A 16,834-nucleotide genomic window follows, 5' to 3' on the forward strand; every position below is an offset into this window, starting at 1 on the left:
GGGTTCCTGCATCCACAGCCCCCTCCCTCCTGGCGCTGGCTCCAGTGGGTCCCCGGCACCTGCAGGGACAGCCAGCCTCCCATCCAGCCTGCAGAGCCTGGGGCACAGGGACTAGTGAGGAGGGTGGCTCCTTGCCTGGGGCGTTTCCAAGGCATCAGTAGGGGGCAAGCTTCCTGTGTGATGACCTGGGGATTTGCACATTTGTGGGAATCTCAGAGGGTTTTCAGGAGGAAATGATGCACCAGAACTTGAAAACGAATCACATTGGACCTGCACCACCCGAGTGGGGGAGGGGCCACCACGGGCAGAACTCCAGCCACACGTGGATGGGCCGCCTGCACATTTTCAGAGTTCCGCACGCCCGCGGGGAGGCCGTGTGCACCGGGCACCCCCCTTTCCTCCGGGAGGCCGGGGGGGCGGGCGTGCAGGGGCTTCTCCAGAGGACGGACACAGAGAGGCCAGAGAGTTCCCACACGCCGTCACGGAGCAGGACGTGTCTGTGGGTCTAGAAAACATCATTTGCTCAAGATCGTTCACTGACTAGTGCCTGTTAGATTCAAAAGTAGCAATTGTTAACAGCGATCAGAACTAAGATCCTTCCTTTAAAGGAAAGGTCGGCATCCACACTCTCGCGTACGGAGCTGGTGCCACATGGGGAGCAGAGGCTGTGCCCAGTTTGGCGGCTGGCGTGGTGAGGAGGTTACCGGAAGGAGAGGAGGAGGGGGAGGCCCGGTCCCTGGAGCGTCTGGGCCTAGGCAGCGTGGAGGCCGCACGGAGAGCAGACACGGGGGTCCCTGACGGACACTGTGGGCCTCGGAACCAGCTGCCTGGCAACGTTTACCACCGTTACAGCACTTACAGTGTTTCCGTGCCCCATCATTCACACCTGCAGCCTCGCCCTGGCCCGGCCCAGCCAGCCCTCACGAACTCCCGAATTCAGCACTCGCAGGTCTGAAACGGAAAGTCCAGTGGTGATTACTGGAAGGCTCCAAAACGAGTTGTGTAGATCTTCACTGCCCAGAGACAGCTTGGACGAAACTCGAAGTCTGGTGGCTTAGCCCTACACACGGTAGGCCGTGTCCCTAAGCCAGAGGACTTCGGCCGTATTTCGTGGAACATGAATTTCTTATCTGAGGGCAGACCATTTGGTGGTAGTGGAGAGCCCAGTCCAGAAACTCAGAGGACTTTCAGTGATTGGGGTCATGGGGCCGTCCATGCACATATGAGGTATTTGGGGGTCATGGGGCCCTCCGTGCAGACGTGAGGTGTTTGGGGGTCGTCGGGCCCTCCGTGCAGACGTGAGGTGATCAGGGGTCATGGGGCCCTCTGTGCAGATACAAGGTACTTGGGGGCCATAGGGCCTTCCGTGCAGACGTGAAATGATTGGGGGTCATGGAGCCCTCCGTGCACATGTGAGGTGTTTGGGGGTCTTTGGGTCCTCGTGCACACCCCAGCTGGTAACACAGATGCAGACATGAGCTGATGGGACTTCTTTCTCAAGTGACCATCGGTTTGATGCAAAAACATTCATGGTGTTGGTTCATAATCCCTCCCAGGAGATCGATGGCAAGTGAGCCCAGCCCCACCTGGCCATACATCTGAGGAGTGGGGCAGTAACAGAGGGTGGTGTGGTTTCCGAGACTCTGGCACTCACCCCAGGTCTGCAGGCTGCACCCAGACTCTCCCTGCACCAGAAAGCAGGTGTGTCCCCTTCACGATTCACCGTGCACCCTGGATGACGTCTGCCCCGTCGCAACTGTATTTTGCCGCCACTGCTGCCCTGTCCTTAAGGAAATGGTATGCCGAGCGTTGGTGACACAGAGTAAGTTGGAGCGGACATTATACATTAACCCCAGACACTCCCACAGTCTCGTGTCTGGAGCCGTACGGGTTATGTGGACACTGAAGACTATGCCTTGACGGGAGGCTTTAGAAAGGAGCTTGAAATTGGGATGATTATAATGCAGTGGCCCCGTTTCCTTGTTTTTGTAAAATAAGTAAAAACTTATTTTTGTCCTCCTTTTCTCTCATCTGGGCAGTTAATCATAAGCCTTTTTAGTACAATTTAGATTAGGTTCATTAGCCAGACCTGCTCTGCAGTATAAACACAGCTAATGAATCACAGACTTTTGCTGAGGTCTTGCACCTTAAAGCACAGGCAGGACGTGGCTGTTCCTCAAGTGCAGAACCCGTGTCATAGAGCGGTCACACCTCTCGAGAGTTTGCAGGAGAGCGGTGGAGAGATACAAGGACCACGCCGCTTCAGAGGAGAAGAGAAGGACAGCATGTAGCCGAGTGGGAGACTGAGTAAACGGTTTTTGGTGGAGACAGCTAATGAAACCTGGCAGCGGCCCCGTGTCCCAAGGGCAGAGGGGCTGGGACTTCCCTGGTCCTTCTTGAAAGCACCCAAGTTCAACTCCTGACGGACGGGTGTGGTCTGAAACACTGGCCCATTTCGCAGATGAAGGGACAGAGTGAGCCTTTAAAGGCTCGAGTGTCTTGTAGAAAATCAGCAAATACACAGTCTTTATCTTCAGGATCTCCGCTCCCTGTTTGCTCCTCCAGTGTCCCCTGGTCCTCACTACCCAGACCCCGTGCTGTGGCCCGAGACCTCCCTCGGTGGCTCAGCTGTCATGCTGGAAGGGAAGGGACGCGGGCATAGCCTCTCCCGGGAGCTGTTTGGATTTTCACGGAGAAGGCAGGACGTTGAGGGTGTGTTAGTGTCACATACTCTGCTCGGGGATGTTACGTAGGTTTTTCTCACTTCATCTCTTTGAGGTGCCTCAGTCCGCCGTTATTAAGCGCCCGACTTCGGCTCAGGTCACGATCTCACGGTTCGTGGGTTCAAGCCCCGCGTCGGGCTCTGTGCTGACTGCTCGGCGGAGCCTGGGGCCTGCTTCCGATTCTATGTCCCCCTCTCTCTCTGCGCCCCCGCCCCCCGGCTCATACTCTGCCTCTCTCTTTCTCTTTCTAAAATAAATAAACTAAAAAAAAATAATAATAAAAATCACACACCCCTTTGACATTCATGTTGTCCCCATCTTACAGACGGGGGACCGAGGCTCAGCTTACTCACCCCAGTCATGGAGGCTGGGACATGCTCCCGCCTGATTGGGCAGGTCTGCGCTCACCCCACAGGGGCCGGGAAGCCGTGCCCCCAGGTGGGAGTGTGGACTGCACACCTGGACCCAGGCAGGTGGAGCTTCAAGTCCCCGAGGTGGAAGACAGAAACCTCAGGTCTGGTGGCTGCTCAGCCTTTGAGCTCCTGAGGTTTCCGTGCCTCGGGGGAGGAAGCCTGTCGTGTTCCGGATTCCCATTAGAGGACATAAACTGCTGAGGCAGACACGCTGCCCGTGAGCCCGCCGTGTGAGCACCGTCCCTCCACGGCACGGTGTCAGAACACGCGCATTTGCGGCAGCTGATCTGGGATGCGCTACCAGGGGACAGACGGACCCGGCGGCTGTCAGTGCTGCCCCACTTGCCTGGTGTCGCCGGGGAGCCCATAGGACAGGCCCTTTGGGTGATTGAATGACACTGGGTGACCAGGCCGCCAAAGCGTGATCCCGTCCTTCTGTGCCTAGTCCCAGGTCAGGGGCCACAGAGTTTGTTAAACCGGAACCGATCCAGAACCCGAGGCTTTGACAACGAATTGCCACCTCGGTGGTGCGGTAGAGGCCGCCTGCTAGTCACCGTGACGCGGGATGTATTCAGGCAGGAGGAACGAGGCCCTCGGCACGATTTGTCAGCGAGTAATAGGTAACCAGTCTCATCTTCATGTTTTAACAAACGGTGTTCACTGTTATTAATACCCAGAGGAATAGTGAACAACAGCTAGGCCTGGGGCTGTAGATCAAAGTTCAGTTTTATGGCTAAGTACTCCTGAAAGTGGGTATTTACAAAGATTCAGGGTCTGAAACAACCACCCACAAATCAAACCTTTGAAATTGCTTTCTTTCAGAAAATAAAAATAAATATGACATTTTGGCTATGAAATATTTTAATGTATAGATTTATATAATAAATTTTATATGCAATTATGGGTTTATTCAAGTCTTTGAACGAAAGAAACATAATAAATCATGAACCGTTACTGGAGTTGACAATGCATTTTTTACGGTGATTCTCCCGGTGAAGTCCGACCGTCCTGTGCCCACGTGAAGGACGCCCGCTGGTGCATCAGCGGGTTCTGAACTCCCTTCACTGTAGAGAAGTCATGCTTTTGTGTGAGTTTCCTCCAGACCGTGGCCCCGAGCTCTCAGTGTCAGTCAGCAGGTGTCTGCCGGGTGGGAATTTCCAACCCCGAAGGTCCACAGGTGTTGTGTTCGTACGTAACAAGGAGGCAGCAATGCTGACGGAAAATACTCGGTTCAGTGAAATAGTACGCATGAAAATATCATCTCTTCAATGATGCTTTGGGGGAATTTTAATAATGTAGGACTAGCACGTGATGCGGTTAGAGGTATTTGGTCCTCTGGCAGGGTGAGGACTTCCCGACGGGCCCAGGCCTCACGTGGCTGTTGTGCAGGGTGGGGTGGGGTAGAAGTGGCTGAAGACTCAAGGCCACTGCATCACAGGCTACACTCGACGCCCGGTGGCTCTGGGGAAGGACACAATTCCTGGTGCTACTCACAGGCAGAACTGGATGCAGAGCAAGCATTCAGGGAAGGCTTCCTGGCATCTATTTACATTTTAGTATGAACGAGTTGGGCATAGCTCTTTTCTGAGCCTGGATTTCAATTCCAGAAAGGAATTTCCTAAGGATGATACTGAAGACTGTGGGCACATGAACGCCTAAGAACAGCACAGAAGCCAGGGAGAGGTAGTGCCAGTACCCACTTGTCTCCCCAGTATTTTCCCGAGTGTCTGCACGGCTTCAGGCTGACAGACAGGTGGCTGATGCTGGCATGCAGCACAGGGAGGGGGGACTCAGAGCCAGAGAGAAAGGTGGGGCCTGTCTGGCCTCCGCACCCACACAGAGTGGTCGTGAGATTGTTCTAGCTGAGGTATCGCGGGCACGGCACCGTGACCGTGGGCAGTCACACCGTGTCACGTGTCTGAAAGTCGCTAAGAGAGCACCTCGTACGAGTGCTCATCTCACGAAAGGACTTCTGCAACGGCGTGCAGTGATGACTGCTAACGGGGCTTACCGTGGCCACCGCGTGGCCATGCGTGCAAATATTGACTTACTATGTTGTGGGTCTGAAGCTAATACAACGTTAAATGTCAGCCGTGCCTTATAGGGTTTTAGGTTAGTTACCAAAAACCCCGGAAGATCACCCTCCTCGTTTCCGTGTTCAGGTAACAAGCACCCTCCTCTAAGGCGAGGTAACTGCAGGCAGAGAGTGAGTGAGACAGCAGGCTGACTGTGTGAGATAACGGGCAAAAGGGGCGCCAGGGGCTGGGGGCCTGGATTTCCAGTCTGGGGTGGGTGAGGGACTTGGGCATGCCATCCGTGCAACTACCACCTCACCCCTTCCTTGGAAAGGAGCTCGAGGGGCAGGTGCCACAGGCTGAGCCGATGCACAGTGTGAGGCGTCTCTGCTCCCCGCCCGCCCCCCCCCCCCACACCGTGTTCAGGGTCTGCAGGGAGCCCGGGCGCACCCATTCTCAGAGTTATGCTCAAAAGCTGCCGCTTTAGATGCCAGGATGCCCTACGTGTGTGTTGCAGACAGAAGGTAAGAGAACACACAAAACTACTCCTTTTTCACGTTACCTACAAACTGTAAATATCTGGAAAGCAGTTTTCTGTGCCGAACCGTGGGCCGGCACCTCAGAGAGCTGTGGCGACAGGAGCCACACGAGCTGCCGGCTTCACGGCCACACGTGGCAGACGCTCAGAGACAGACCGGCCAGCCGAGCGGACCAGTGGCTCGCTCTCTGTGGGCGTCTTCCTGAGCACTGATTCTCCCACCGTACGCACGAAGGACGGCACTGAGTAGACACCGGTGTTTGACGGAGGAGGACAGAAGCTGTGTATCGTTGCCCTGCCGTCTTCAGTCCAGACCATCTCGTTCCAGTGAACAAGGAGAAATTCAGACGTAGGCTTTACCAGAGACTGTGGAACAGCAACTGTCTTTATCATTTCTTTCGTACGTATAAAAGACTGTGGGCTGGTGGACAAGATCTGGAAAGCCCAGGAGGTTTAGAGGACGACCAAATGTCACTATTGTCATCCCTCCGGTCAGCGACGGTCCCAAATCAGCATCATGGTAAACTGCCTCCAGTCTGCCCTCTGAGCAAAGCGGGGACCTCGAAGGACACAGGGTTTGAGCAATGCTTCTCCCGCAAGCGTTACATCAGGAATCTCTCAAGTACTTGCAAGGTCTCTAACGGTCTACACTTTGTGCCATAGTGAACCATTCTGCTGCAATCAGATACCCAAAAGCCAAGGCTGCCGAGGTTTTTAGAGAAGAAACGAGCGTCACTGCTTCCCTGCAGTCCCTCGTGCAAAACCCAGGGCAAAGACCCCTTGCTCACCCCTCCTGCACATCACAGCACATTCCAGCTGGCGTGGAAGTCATCCTACGGGGGGTGAACAGGCAAAGCGAGACACCAGATAGTCACCCGGTATAGAAGATTAAGACAACATGCCAAATACACAATTTAAGAGTATTTGAAAGTTAATATCATGGCTTCTTTTAATGTTAAAATGCCTAGAAAACTCCTCTCCAGACAGCTGGTGGTGTAACAAAGAGAGGGAGAGGAGGTGGTAACAGGCAGAGGATCCCCTTCCCCAGCTTCACACGAAGCCAGTAATTCCGGGAGCACCTGCACACTGTGGGGCTGGGCTGGGTGTCCCTGCAGCCCAGGAACGCTGGCCACAGCTGACCTGTGGGGGGTTGGATGCCAGCTCTGTTGGCTTTAGTTAGAGAAGGAAAGGGAGGGATCAGGGCCTTGGATGAATTACTTTTGTTCATTCCACTAAGTTAGTGGTTCTCAACCCTGCCTGCCCACCAGACTGGCCCCTGGTGCCATGAAATGAACCCGCCTGGGCCTTGGAATGTACTTTCTCAGATGATACCTCGTCATCGTTGATTTAGGGTTAATAGATTGGTTGTTAATCCCAGACTCAATAGTGACGTTGAGTGGAGGTGGAATCATCCTGCCAGTCCTGAAGTCATTAGAGCAGCTGAAAGGGCTCCTGTGAGTGGTCATGGACTTGGGTTAACTCTGTGGCGTGCGTGGGTTTGGTGGGTCATTACATGTTGTTATGTAGTCTGGACTTACTAACAGGGTGACGACATAGGTTGGAATTCAGGCCACAGCAAATGCCAGGGCTGTTGGTAAAACGAGGTGGCGAGATAATGAGGGCGACAGCGGTACTGATGTTCATTGGAGCTAGGGTGGCCCCGCCAGCTCAGTGGGTTAATATGTGGCCCTCGGTAAGTTAGCTGTGAGTCCCACACCCAGGGCTACTGGTTGGATAAAGAGGCTGAGCGTCTCAATAGTTACAAGTATAGGAATTAGCTGAGCATCTCCTACAAGCCCCTCGGGGGAATCAAGCCAAGATTTAGCAGAGTGCCCTGCAAGTTGAGTGTCAGATAAACAACAGATACTGCATGGGACAGAACAACAAAAAAATTACTCTTTGATTATCTGAAATTCAAATGTAACGGGGGTTCCTGTGTATTACGCGGCGGCCCTGGCTAGGGACTCCTCATGAGCCAGCGTCAGAATGAGCTGCCCGTCAGAGACAAAGAACAAGTTTTGGTCCCCGCAGTGTTCATGCTGGTCTCTGAGACTTTCATGTAATGTAGGTATGGGCAGTAATAACCTGAGGGAGGAAGGCCAGGTTTTTCTAGGCTTTATAAAAATGCCCCTCACTCTGTCTGTAAAACAATATTTCCAGTTTAAACATGATGGACAAATCTTCATGCAAACTTTGGCATAAAACCTTATTAAATACAGAAGGTGGTGCAAAAGATTTAACTCCGCATCCATTTGGAATGTAGACTTCAAACATATTATATAAAACATAATTAATGTCACTTTTGAAGTGAGTTATGTTCAACTTTCACAGCAGACAGGTATAGTTTCATCTCAAAGCCTTCAGATATTTAAATAAGAAACAGTCTGCTTTTCACTTCAGCATTTTTAAATCTTTTCCCCCAAGTCAAGAGAAATGCAAACGTTAAGTGGATGTTGTAGTTGGTTGTAACTGAACTCCTTGGAAGATGGTCTTGTGATTTATGTGAGTACACAGTGGTGGGGTTGTGGTGAACTTAACTTGATAAGCCTCCAGGCCTGAAAGCCAGGGCTGTGAGTGCTAATGCCCACACAAGGTCTGCTCAGCTGTCTCCTGCTTTGAGAGCCTTTATTATCCTGGGCAGAGTTGGGGTTGACTTGTTAGTGACTTTGAGTTGTTCTCTTAGCCTGACTTAGGTGACATGTAACTATTAGTGAAAATTCTGCAGACTTTAGGGGCAGCTTCTGCTGAGACTTGATCCTTGGTCCAAAATAAAATCGTGAGCATTTCTATGGCTTTCAAAGAAAAGCCATTAGTAATCACTATGGTAGCGTCTGATGGCACAGCTGTGAATGGAAGAAGGGGAAGCGAGCATTCAGGCTAATCAGTGTCTTTGTCCTAACAGAGCAGAAATGAATTCTTAATTTAAGCAGCCTTCAAATCCTGTCATTAGGGAAACGGCTAAAATGTAGGCTTGAGTATGCTTTTTTTAAAGTAAACTTTTAAAGACTGGAAGACTCTAGAAACTGGGCGGACTGTTGGATTGCTGAACTTTGTGGTTACTTCACTTTCTCAGTGGAGCTCACGGGGTCCTAGAAGCAGCTGCCAATTGTCATGCCTGAAGCCTGGGACCGCCTAGCACTCTGGGGGTGTCACTGCGCCCGTGCCAGTAACACCAGTGACTCTGCAAGGCCCTGTGCTGTGCCCTTTCTGTCTATGAGGAGTTTCCTGACCGCAGCCACATGGCCAGGAAACTCAGCTTCACAGGGAGACTCATTGACTTGACCGCCGGCCTCCTTGCCTGGCCCCATCCCTTAATCAATGCGCAGGTGGCGTTCCGGAGGGAGGCTGACACTGGTGGGGTGGAGAAGGCGGGGAGCCAGACGGTGAGAGAGCACAAGTTTGCAGGCTCTGGATGGACAGAGGCAGCAGTACCTGAGGGCAAGGCACCCCATGACTTGGACAAGGCCTCTGTGAGCTGGGATGGGCCCCTGGGCTGCAGAAGGAACAGAACAGCCCTGTAGTGGGGCTGACCCCAAGGGAAGACCTGGGGTCAGCTGAGCACAATGTGGGGGCAATGCATGGCCTTTGGGGACATGAGCCAGAGTTTGAAACCTAGACATAACAGCACATCTTCCAATTCCACTCCCATCAGAGCAAAGCCTCCTGTCCCTGCAATAAAAGAAAGTGAATGTCTTCTTCAGACACTTAGGTGAAGTCAGCTTCCAATGTCTGGCTGCTCTTGGGCTGCCACATGTGCCCTTCAACCCTGTGGTTGTGCAGAGGAGCCTCGTGGGCGTCAGCGCAGAGGGCTCAGAAGGGGACAGCCCTCCTCACGTGCTTCCCACCCCAGTGCTGCTCTGTAGTTTGGGGTTCTGCATGGGTCACACTTGGGAATGGGGCTGTCCCACCAAAGGGCTGTGCTCCAACATGCAGCATGGAGTCATGGTTCTGGTGAGGACAGGAGGGTTGCTTCACTGCTCTGGGCCTTTGTCAGCTTGGTCAGGACACACGTCTGCCCTCCCGCCACCACTGGGGAGCTGCAGGGCTCACACACATACACACACACACACACACACACACACACACACACACACACACACACTGCACGGAGTGGGAGATGGGGCAGAGTGCCAAGCACAGTGGATAAAAACGTGGCATTTTGTTTCCTTGTTGTTTATGAGGTAATGCAGTATTGGATTCCTTTATGCGGAGAAATCCAATATTTTCTTATGAGCAATTTCCCTTTTCATATACAAACATTGTTTTCCCTTCTACCTACTGTTTTGAAGCCTTTCCTGTTCCTTATTGTAGATTCCGAGTTAGCATGATTCAGAGACAACTATTCCCTTCCCCAAAGGTGTAATTTGTACCTGTGCTTCCAAGGGTTTAAAACCCAGAGGTTGAACACATGTGTCTTTTCTGAGCCTCGCAGTAAGAATTCACAGGTCAGGTCTTTATGAAATGAAGGGTCACTCATGGCTCACGCCTCCAACCAGCTGCCCCCACGCCGCGGCCTGAGAGATCCCTGAACTGCAGAGCCAGAGGCTGGGCTCGACAGGACTCTTCAGGGACATCACCCACCCTCCCCAGACCCCAATTTCTGCATCCATCATAGCAGAAATGAGCAGGTGTCCACCGACTTCCGTGAATGTTGGACTTCTTGAAGTTTGTCTCCCTGGGCACCCTTGAGCCTAAGTGGCCCTCCCCCACCCAGAATCATCTCTCTCACCTCTTCAGCCCCTTTGTTCAGGGGGGGTTACCTCATTCCAATACCAGTTCAAGACACTGGGCTTCCTCTTGAGGAAGGTCAGCGCAGAAGCCCCTCTGAATCAGACACAGGTCATGGCGGATGCATGAAGGGACCCAGAGACATGACAGAGAGAGCAGAACCAGTCGGAGATGCGGGGGGCTGTGTGTCCTCAGGTCATGTACTCAGCCTCTCTGGGCCTCATGTTCCTTGTTGGACAATGTCCATGCTGCGACCAGTTGATCTTGCTTGTGAGGACTGGCTGTGGGCAGATGCTGTGCTGCCTCAGTTTCCCTTCCAGCGAGTCTTACGGTGCTGACACCACTCCTGCGGTGACTGGGGAGGTAGAAGCCATGATGCCTGATGGAATGGCCATGATGCCCTGTGTTTTACTGAGTGTCGCCCCCAATGATCTCAGACCCCTCCCTTGTCCGCAGGTGATTCCAGAGACGTGAGGGAACGTGCCCATGTCGCGTTGCATCAGTGGCCACACCCAAGTGTGTGGGGTGCTCATCTTAGACACACGCCTCGTGCACGCAGAATTAAGTGTTGGCTCTGGAGAAGCATGACTGACACAGGGTCACACAAAGGCCTGATTACGATTCGCCCCAAGGTGGCAGCAGAAACTGGGTCCCGTGTCAGATGGCACTCATCTGGGTTTCAGGATGACAGAAAAATAAGTCATGAGGTGAGTCTAGTCAGAGAGGTTGTAGGCTCACAGCCCCAAGTTAGGGGTGTCCCTTCAGGGATCATAGGAGTGAAGACCGACTTCATTACGTGCGTGTAAATATGTCGGTGGAGGGCTTCTAAAACTTTTCAGTCTATGGCACATTTCTGTTTTTTTTTTTTTTTTTTTTAACGTTTATTTATTTTTGAGACAGAAAGAGACAGAGCATGAACGGGGGAGGGTCAGAGAGAGAGGGAGACACAGAATCGGAAGCAGGCTCCAGGCTCTGAGCCATCAGCCCAGAGCCCGACGCGGGGCCCGAACTCACGGACCGCGAGATCGTGACCTGAGCTGAAGTCGGACGCTCAACCGACTGAGCCACCCAGGCGCCCCAGCACATTTCTGTTTTTGCTAAGAAACCGCGACGGACATTTTCACTTGATGTCAGATGGGCATTTCGTTTCTAGCACTGAGTACCACTCTCACTCTCGTAGCCTGTGCCGCTCCGGCCCCTCCTGGCCATGGAAGGCACAAAGCCAGGACACTGGGCCAAGGCGGCCCACGGCCACCAGGTTCAGAAGGTCGGTGCAGAGCAAGCAGAGCCGCTGGCCCAACACGCTGCCCACGCTTCTTTCTCAGGTGACATTTGCCTTAGTGACATTGGCGAGGCAGAGGGTTCCCTTCCCGAGCACGGACGGGGCCAGAAGAAAGATCCCCGAGAGAACGTGCATGCAGGTGTCCCTGGATCGGGCCCAGGGATCGAAGCCAAGGCCTGTCAGAGCGGGTGTCCGAGCAGGACGGTGTGGCCCGCCCCCCTTAGCTCGCCCGTCGCACATCCGATGGCGCCCAGGGTAGATGCTGGGGACGGCAGGGCGGCGGACGCACAGGCACTGCCCGTGCATCTCAGCGGCACTGCCGTCTGGGTCGGGTTCCGGCTGGGAGATGGTGCAGATACGGTGAAAACACACTTAAGCTGAAAGACAAGGCCTGGTTGGGTGAGGCGGGACGGGAACCACTGCTTGTGCCAACACCCACTTGAAGCGAAGCCTTATCAGCTAGGAGGCAAGCCAGAGCCAGAAAGCTTGAATGCATTTACCCCCAACCCATATCCTAGTTTTCTAACTGTGAAGGGTTCGCCTGGTTAACCTGCTTCTAGGCCTTGTTGAATTTTGGTCTGATAAAGGACAAGAGCAGAGGCAAAGTCGGCAGTTAATCATTCCCACCTTTAAAAGTCAGGACCGACTGGGGCTCTGGGTGGCTCAGTCGGTTAAGCGTCCGACTCTGGCTCAGGTCATGATCTCGCAGTTCGTGAGTTTGAGCCCCGCGTCAAGCCTTATGCTGACAGCTCAGAGCCTGGAGCCTGCTTCAGATTCTGTGTCTCCCTCTCTCTCTGTTCCTCCCCTGCTCGTGCTCTCACTCTCTTAAAAATAAATAAATATTAAAAAAAAAAAAAAAAAAGTCAGGACCGACCTTCAAACCCACTCACCGTCATCCGGGGAATGTTCTCGAAATAATGCGACAGGCCCGTGTTCAGCTGCGGCTAAAGCTTTGTGAGTGCCTTGTGAGCTTTCTGTCGGCGGCCTGCGTGTGCTTGGTGTGTTTGCAGGCCGGCCTCTCGTGCGTTTGATTTCCACAGCCGGCTCAGCGTCCACTCACCCTTCCAGTCCGTTCTGCGGAAGCTTGCCCTTTGTTGCTTTCTGCTGTGTACGTGTGTGTCTGAGCTAAGGCGAACGAGGTCTGCAGGCGGAGGCTGGCTGTTTTGGTTTATTCTCCTAATTCCATTCTTCCCCAACTAATGCAGACTGCTTCCAAGTTGGCCGCGCGGGCTGCGTGACCACGGTCGCCATGGCAACTGTATTTAATTAGAAGTGTGCATTCTGTTGCATTCTAGTTCTAAAGAGACGAAAGCACAGCCGTGTCTGGTCTAATGTTATACCTAACGTGCTCATCTGACGGGCCAGCTCTGGAGCAGACCAGTCACGAGCAGGAAGACACAGCTCCAAAGTGCACAAAGTGGCTGCTGCTGTGGGAAAATGGGGCGTGGTCAAATCACGTTAAATGACTTTAATGAGCTGTCTTGTAAATACTTGATTGACCCAGTTCACACACCATTCATATATAAAAGTATAACACATGTCACTTTTCAAGCAACGGCCGGAAGATCCCATAACATGAAATTCCACTGCAGGTTTGCGTGAGAAGTGCCCGTAGCCTCGGGACCATCTCTCATCGCCAGCCTTGCATCTGCCTTTCTTAACGTCCTGTAAACGGAAAATGCTGATTTGCTGAAACGAAGGTGGTGACAGCCCATGTGGGTTTGGTCACAATGTACTAGAATGAATCCTTCTGCAGATGACAGCATGGTTAACCATATTTAACGTTACTAGCAGGATCTAAGCGTGGAATGTTTGTGTGCCTTAAAACTCACTCATGAACACCGGAGGCCTGCATAAGTGCACGTGGAAAAATTATATTTATGGGACATGTGCCAAAGTATGTATTTACTACATACGTGATGTATTGCCAGAAGAGCCCTTGCCTGAAGCTGCCTGTCTCCATATGGAGATGAGCCAGCTATGCCTCTCACCTCTGACTGGGTGTGGGGGTCCGGGACCCCGGCGCAGCCCCGGTGGAGGCTAGGGCAGCAGACTGCTCTAATCCGGTGCCCCGGGGGCCAGCTGGGGAAAGAACCCAGGTCCCTGCATCTCCGTGGCCCTGCCATCCCATCTGGGCAGGAAGGGCAGTGCTAGATGACCCCCAAGACCTTTTACCCCCACGTGATGATGTCACTGCAGGCACCTGCTGTCTGCTTTTGCAGTACATGCCACTGAGCAACTGAACATCAGTGCCAGTGACCTGACGTGTTCTCCCAACAGAAGGAGACAGATTTCATGTTTGGGATGTCGACCTTAAGATTAACTAACGTTAGGCGTGGACACGGTAACTGCAGGCTTTGAATATTGCTGAAGGAGCCTCAGTGTAGAACTTTATGGACAAGAGAGGTAGTGTCATCCTGGGCAGTGCAACGCTCACCCAGGATTCAAGGGGCTGGAGGTGGCGGGGGGTGGGAGGGATGGAAGCAGAGTGTGGCCGACTCTGCAGACGAAGTCTAATAAATCTGCAGAAGAGCTCAGATTTATTATCTGTTATTTATTAAACCCAAAGTAGAGCGGAGACTCACGGACGCCCTGCCCGGGTGGACACCTGCACGGGACAACCATGCACCACGTTCCAGTGCTGTGTTCATAGAGGGGGCACCCGTGCCAAGGTTACAGCTTGGCAGGGACCTCTGAGCAGTGCCCTTGGAGCAAAGAGGCACGAATCTCTCGTGTTTGGGCATTGGGGGTGCGGAGCGTTGGGGACGCGCTGAGCTAACTGCCATCCACTCCTGAAATGTATTAAAGAGTGACTCTCTCTCTCTCTTGCAGAGGAAGAGGGCGGGGACCTGGTCCAGCCGGGCATCAGCTTTCCGGGGCCGGCAGAGGAGGATCTAGGTAGAGTACACAGCTCGGCCCCGGTGACTGCACAGATCAGACACGGCGGGCACGCCCCGGGCCGGGTGGCGCTCTGCACCTCAAAGACGGGATCCCCACCGCAAAAACGGGTTAAGCAAGCGTGTGACTTTGCGCGTCCTAATTTCAAGAACGGAGTAAGATGTGGTGAACATTTTAAATAGTTTGTAGACATTATGGAAGCTGTAGGTGAGAACACGTTTGCTCCAAATCACCACAGATGAATTGCTGAGGCAGCTAACTATTATTAATAATCATCAAGCTGTTGGCATCATTGATATGTGTGTGAGATGGCACCTGTCGCCTTTGCTCTCTTGTGACTAAAACTTGCTCTCAGTGGATCTGAGGAAGGGAAGAGCTCCTCATTTATCGTTCTTACGAGCTCTTTCACCCGACTTGAGACAGCAGATTACTGCGGGCCAGCCCAGTGCGCACCGGGGTGTGGATGCTGAGTATGGCCGTAAGCTCCAAATTACCGTCACAGCGTATTTCCTGTGGAGATTTCCTTTTTATGCCACATCACAGACACAATCGAGCCAGTGCTCTCTTTGGCCATCGTCACTTGACGTGGATCATGCTTACATGAAAAGGGGCCAGTGTTTCTGTAAGACATGTGGAGTGTTGAATAAATTCAACATCCAACAGCAAGTGAGAAAATACACCCTACTCGTGGCTCCACGCTGTCTGCCCCACGCTGTCTGCCCCACGCTGTGCGATGGCCTAAAAGATGCCAAGCTGCTCTCCCAGGTCACCAATGGTCCTGGGCTGTCACAGCCCTCGGGGCTGAATTAGGGAACATAAGGATGGTTTAGGCTTGAATTTGAATTTTTCCTAATTTATTTCAGACCTTTAGCCAGTGAATCTATTGCCCATTTGATTGGCTTAAAGAATAATATTGGAAAGTCAAAGAGGCCATTTGTATAAAGCTGTGATTTCTTTTAAAGAAAATTAGGGGCACCTGGGTGGCTCAGCCGGTTAAGTGTCCGACTTTGGCTCAAGTCACGATCTCGCGGTTTGTGCGTTCGAGCCCCGCGTTGGGCTCCGTGCCGACAGCTCAGAGCCTGGAGCCTGCTCCCGATTCTGTGTCTCCCTCTCTCTGTGCCCCTTCCCTGGTCACACTCTGTCCCTCTCTCTCAATAATAAATAAGTATTAAAAGAAAATTTTAAAGAAAATCAGAAGCAAAAAAAAAATTTCTTTTCAATGAGATTATAAGTACAGATTTAGTTGTAAAAGAGTAGCTATTTTCCACTGTGATCAAGTTCAAAATTTACTTCTAACTTGCCGTTCTAAACAAGCCTTTCTTTACTCAGAAATATGCAAACCAGGTTATCTTTACTTCTTACTAGAGAGCGAACTGGCTCGTGTGGATGGGTGTGCGTTATGTTTTGTTCCACTCGGTGGCGCTCTCCATCACCCCGAGCAATCACCAGGAAGCAGGCGTAAAGAGGCGTCCAGTGAACGTACGATTCCGCCAACTTTTGTGTCACTGGGACTTTGGCGGTTCACCTGCACTCGTGCTGTGTCTGGACGTCTTTAGATCACCATGTGCCTGTGGTACCGGTTCCCTTCTGTGACCGCCTCAGAACAGGGGACATGGGCCAGAACAGAGGAGGGGTGTGCGTCTTTAAGCCACATTTTGTGGCCGGCAGGATTTGGTGCTGACAGTCAGCAGCCAGGAGGAACTCAGGGGAGAGCCAGGGCGCATCCCTGAGAGCTGGTCCACCTTGGGGGAGACGCCTTTTCTTGGCTAAATCACGGCACGCTGGGCCTTGTGTAACACGGGACGGCGTCCCGGAGGGGCGTAGGTGACCAAGCAGCGGCACAAAGCCAAAAGCTTGTGGGGATCACACTGGAAGCACAGGTCCCACCGTGTTCTTACTGCCGAGTCCCAGACGGGGAGTTTAAATATGTTCCTGGTCACGCAAACGGAGTGTGGAGAGGTAAGTACAGGGATTGAAGGGGTCAGAGCATCTCACTGGCAGCATGACATGGGCTGCATTGTACAGACACAAGGCATTTTGTCTTGGTAAAATATGCACAGCGTAAAATTCATCATTTTGACCCCTTTTCAACGTGTGTGTTCGGGGACGTGGAATACATTCACAGTCACCCAACAGGGTGATTGTCGCCCGTCCCCAGATCTCTTCCCATCTTCCCAAACCCAACTCCGCACCCAGGAGCAGGTACTTCCCGCCCCCCCCCCCCCCACCCTCCTCCT

General features: G+C 52.7%; 1 protein-coding gene across 9 annotated transcripts in view; it reads left to right on the forward strand.

The window, feature by feature from the left end:
• The window catches only part of DLGAP2 (DLG associated protein 2), a 786,545-nt gene that overhangs the window by 603,937 nt on the left and 165,774 nt on the right, over nucleotides 1–16,834 (forward strand). For 5 of the 9 annotated variants that reach the window (XM_053900747.1, XM_053900746.1, XM_053900745.1 and 2 more), the window contains one exon: nucleotides 14,532–14,597. The exons of the other annotated variants lie outside the window; for them this stretch is intronic. In XM_053900747.1, the coding sequence (XP_053756722.1) occupies nucleotides 14,532–14,597 (66 nt within the window). The remainder of the gene's footprint in view (nucleotides 1–14,531; nucleotides 14,598–16,834) is intronic. 9 annotated transcript variants of the gene reach the window in all.

The sequence above is a fragment of the Panthera pardus genome, unplaced genomic scaffold (assembly GCF_024362965.1).
Source record: "Panthera pardus isolate Hobbes unplaced genomic scaffold, ASM2436296v1 HiC_scaffold_13, whole genome shotgun sequence".
Classification (NCBI taxonomy): domain Eukaryota; kingdom Metazoa; phylum Chordata; class Mammalia; order Carnivora; family Felidae; genus Panthera; species Panthera pardus.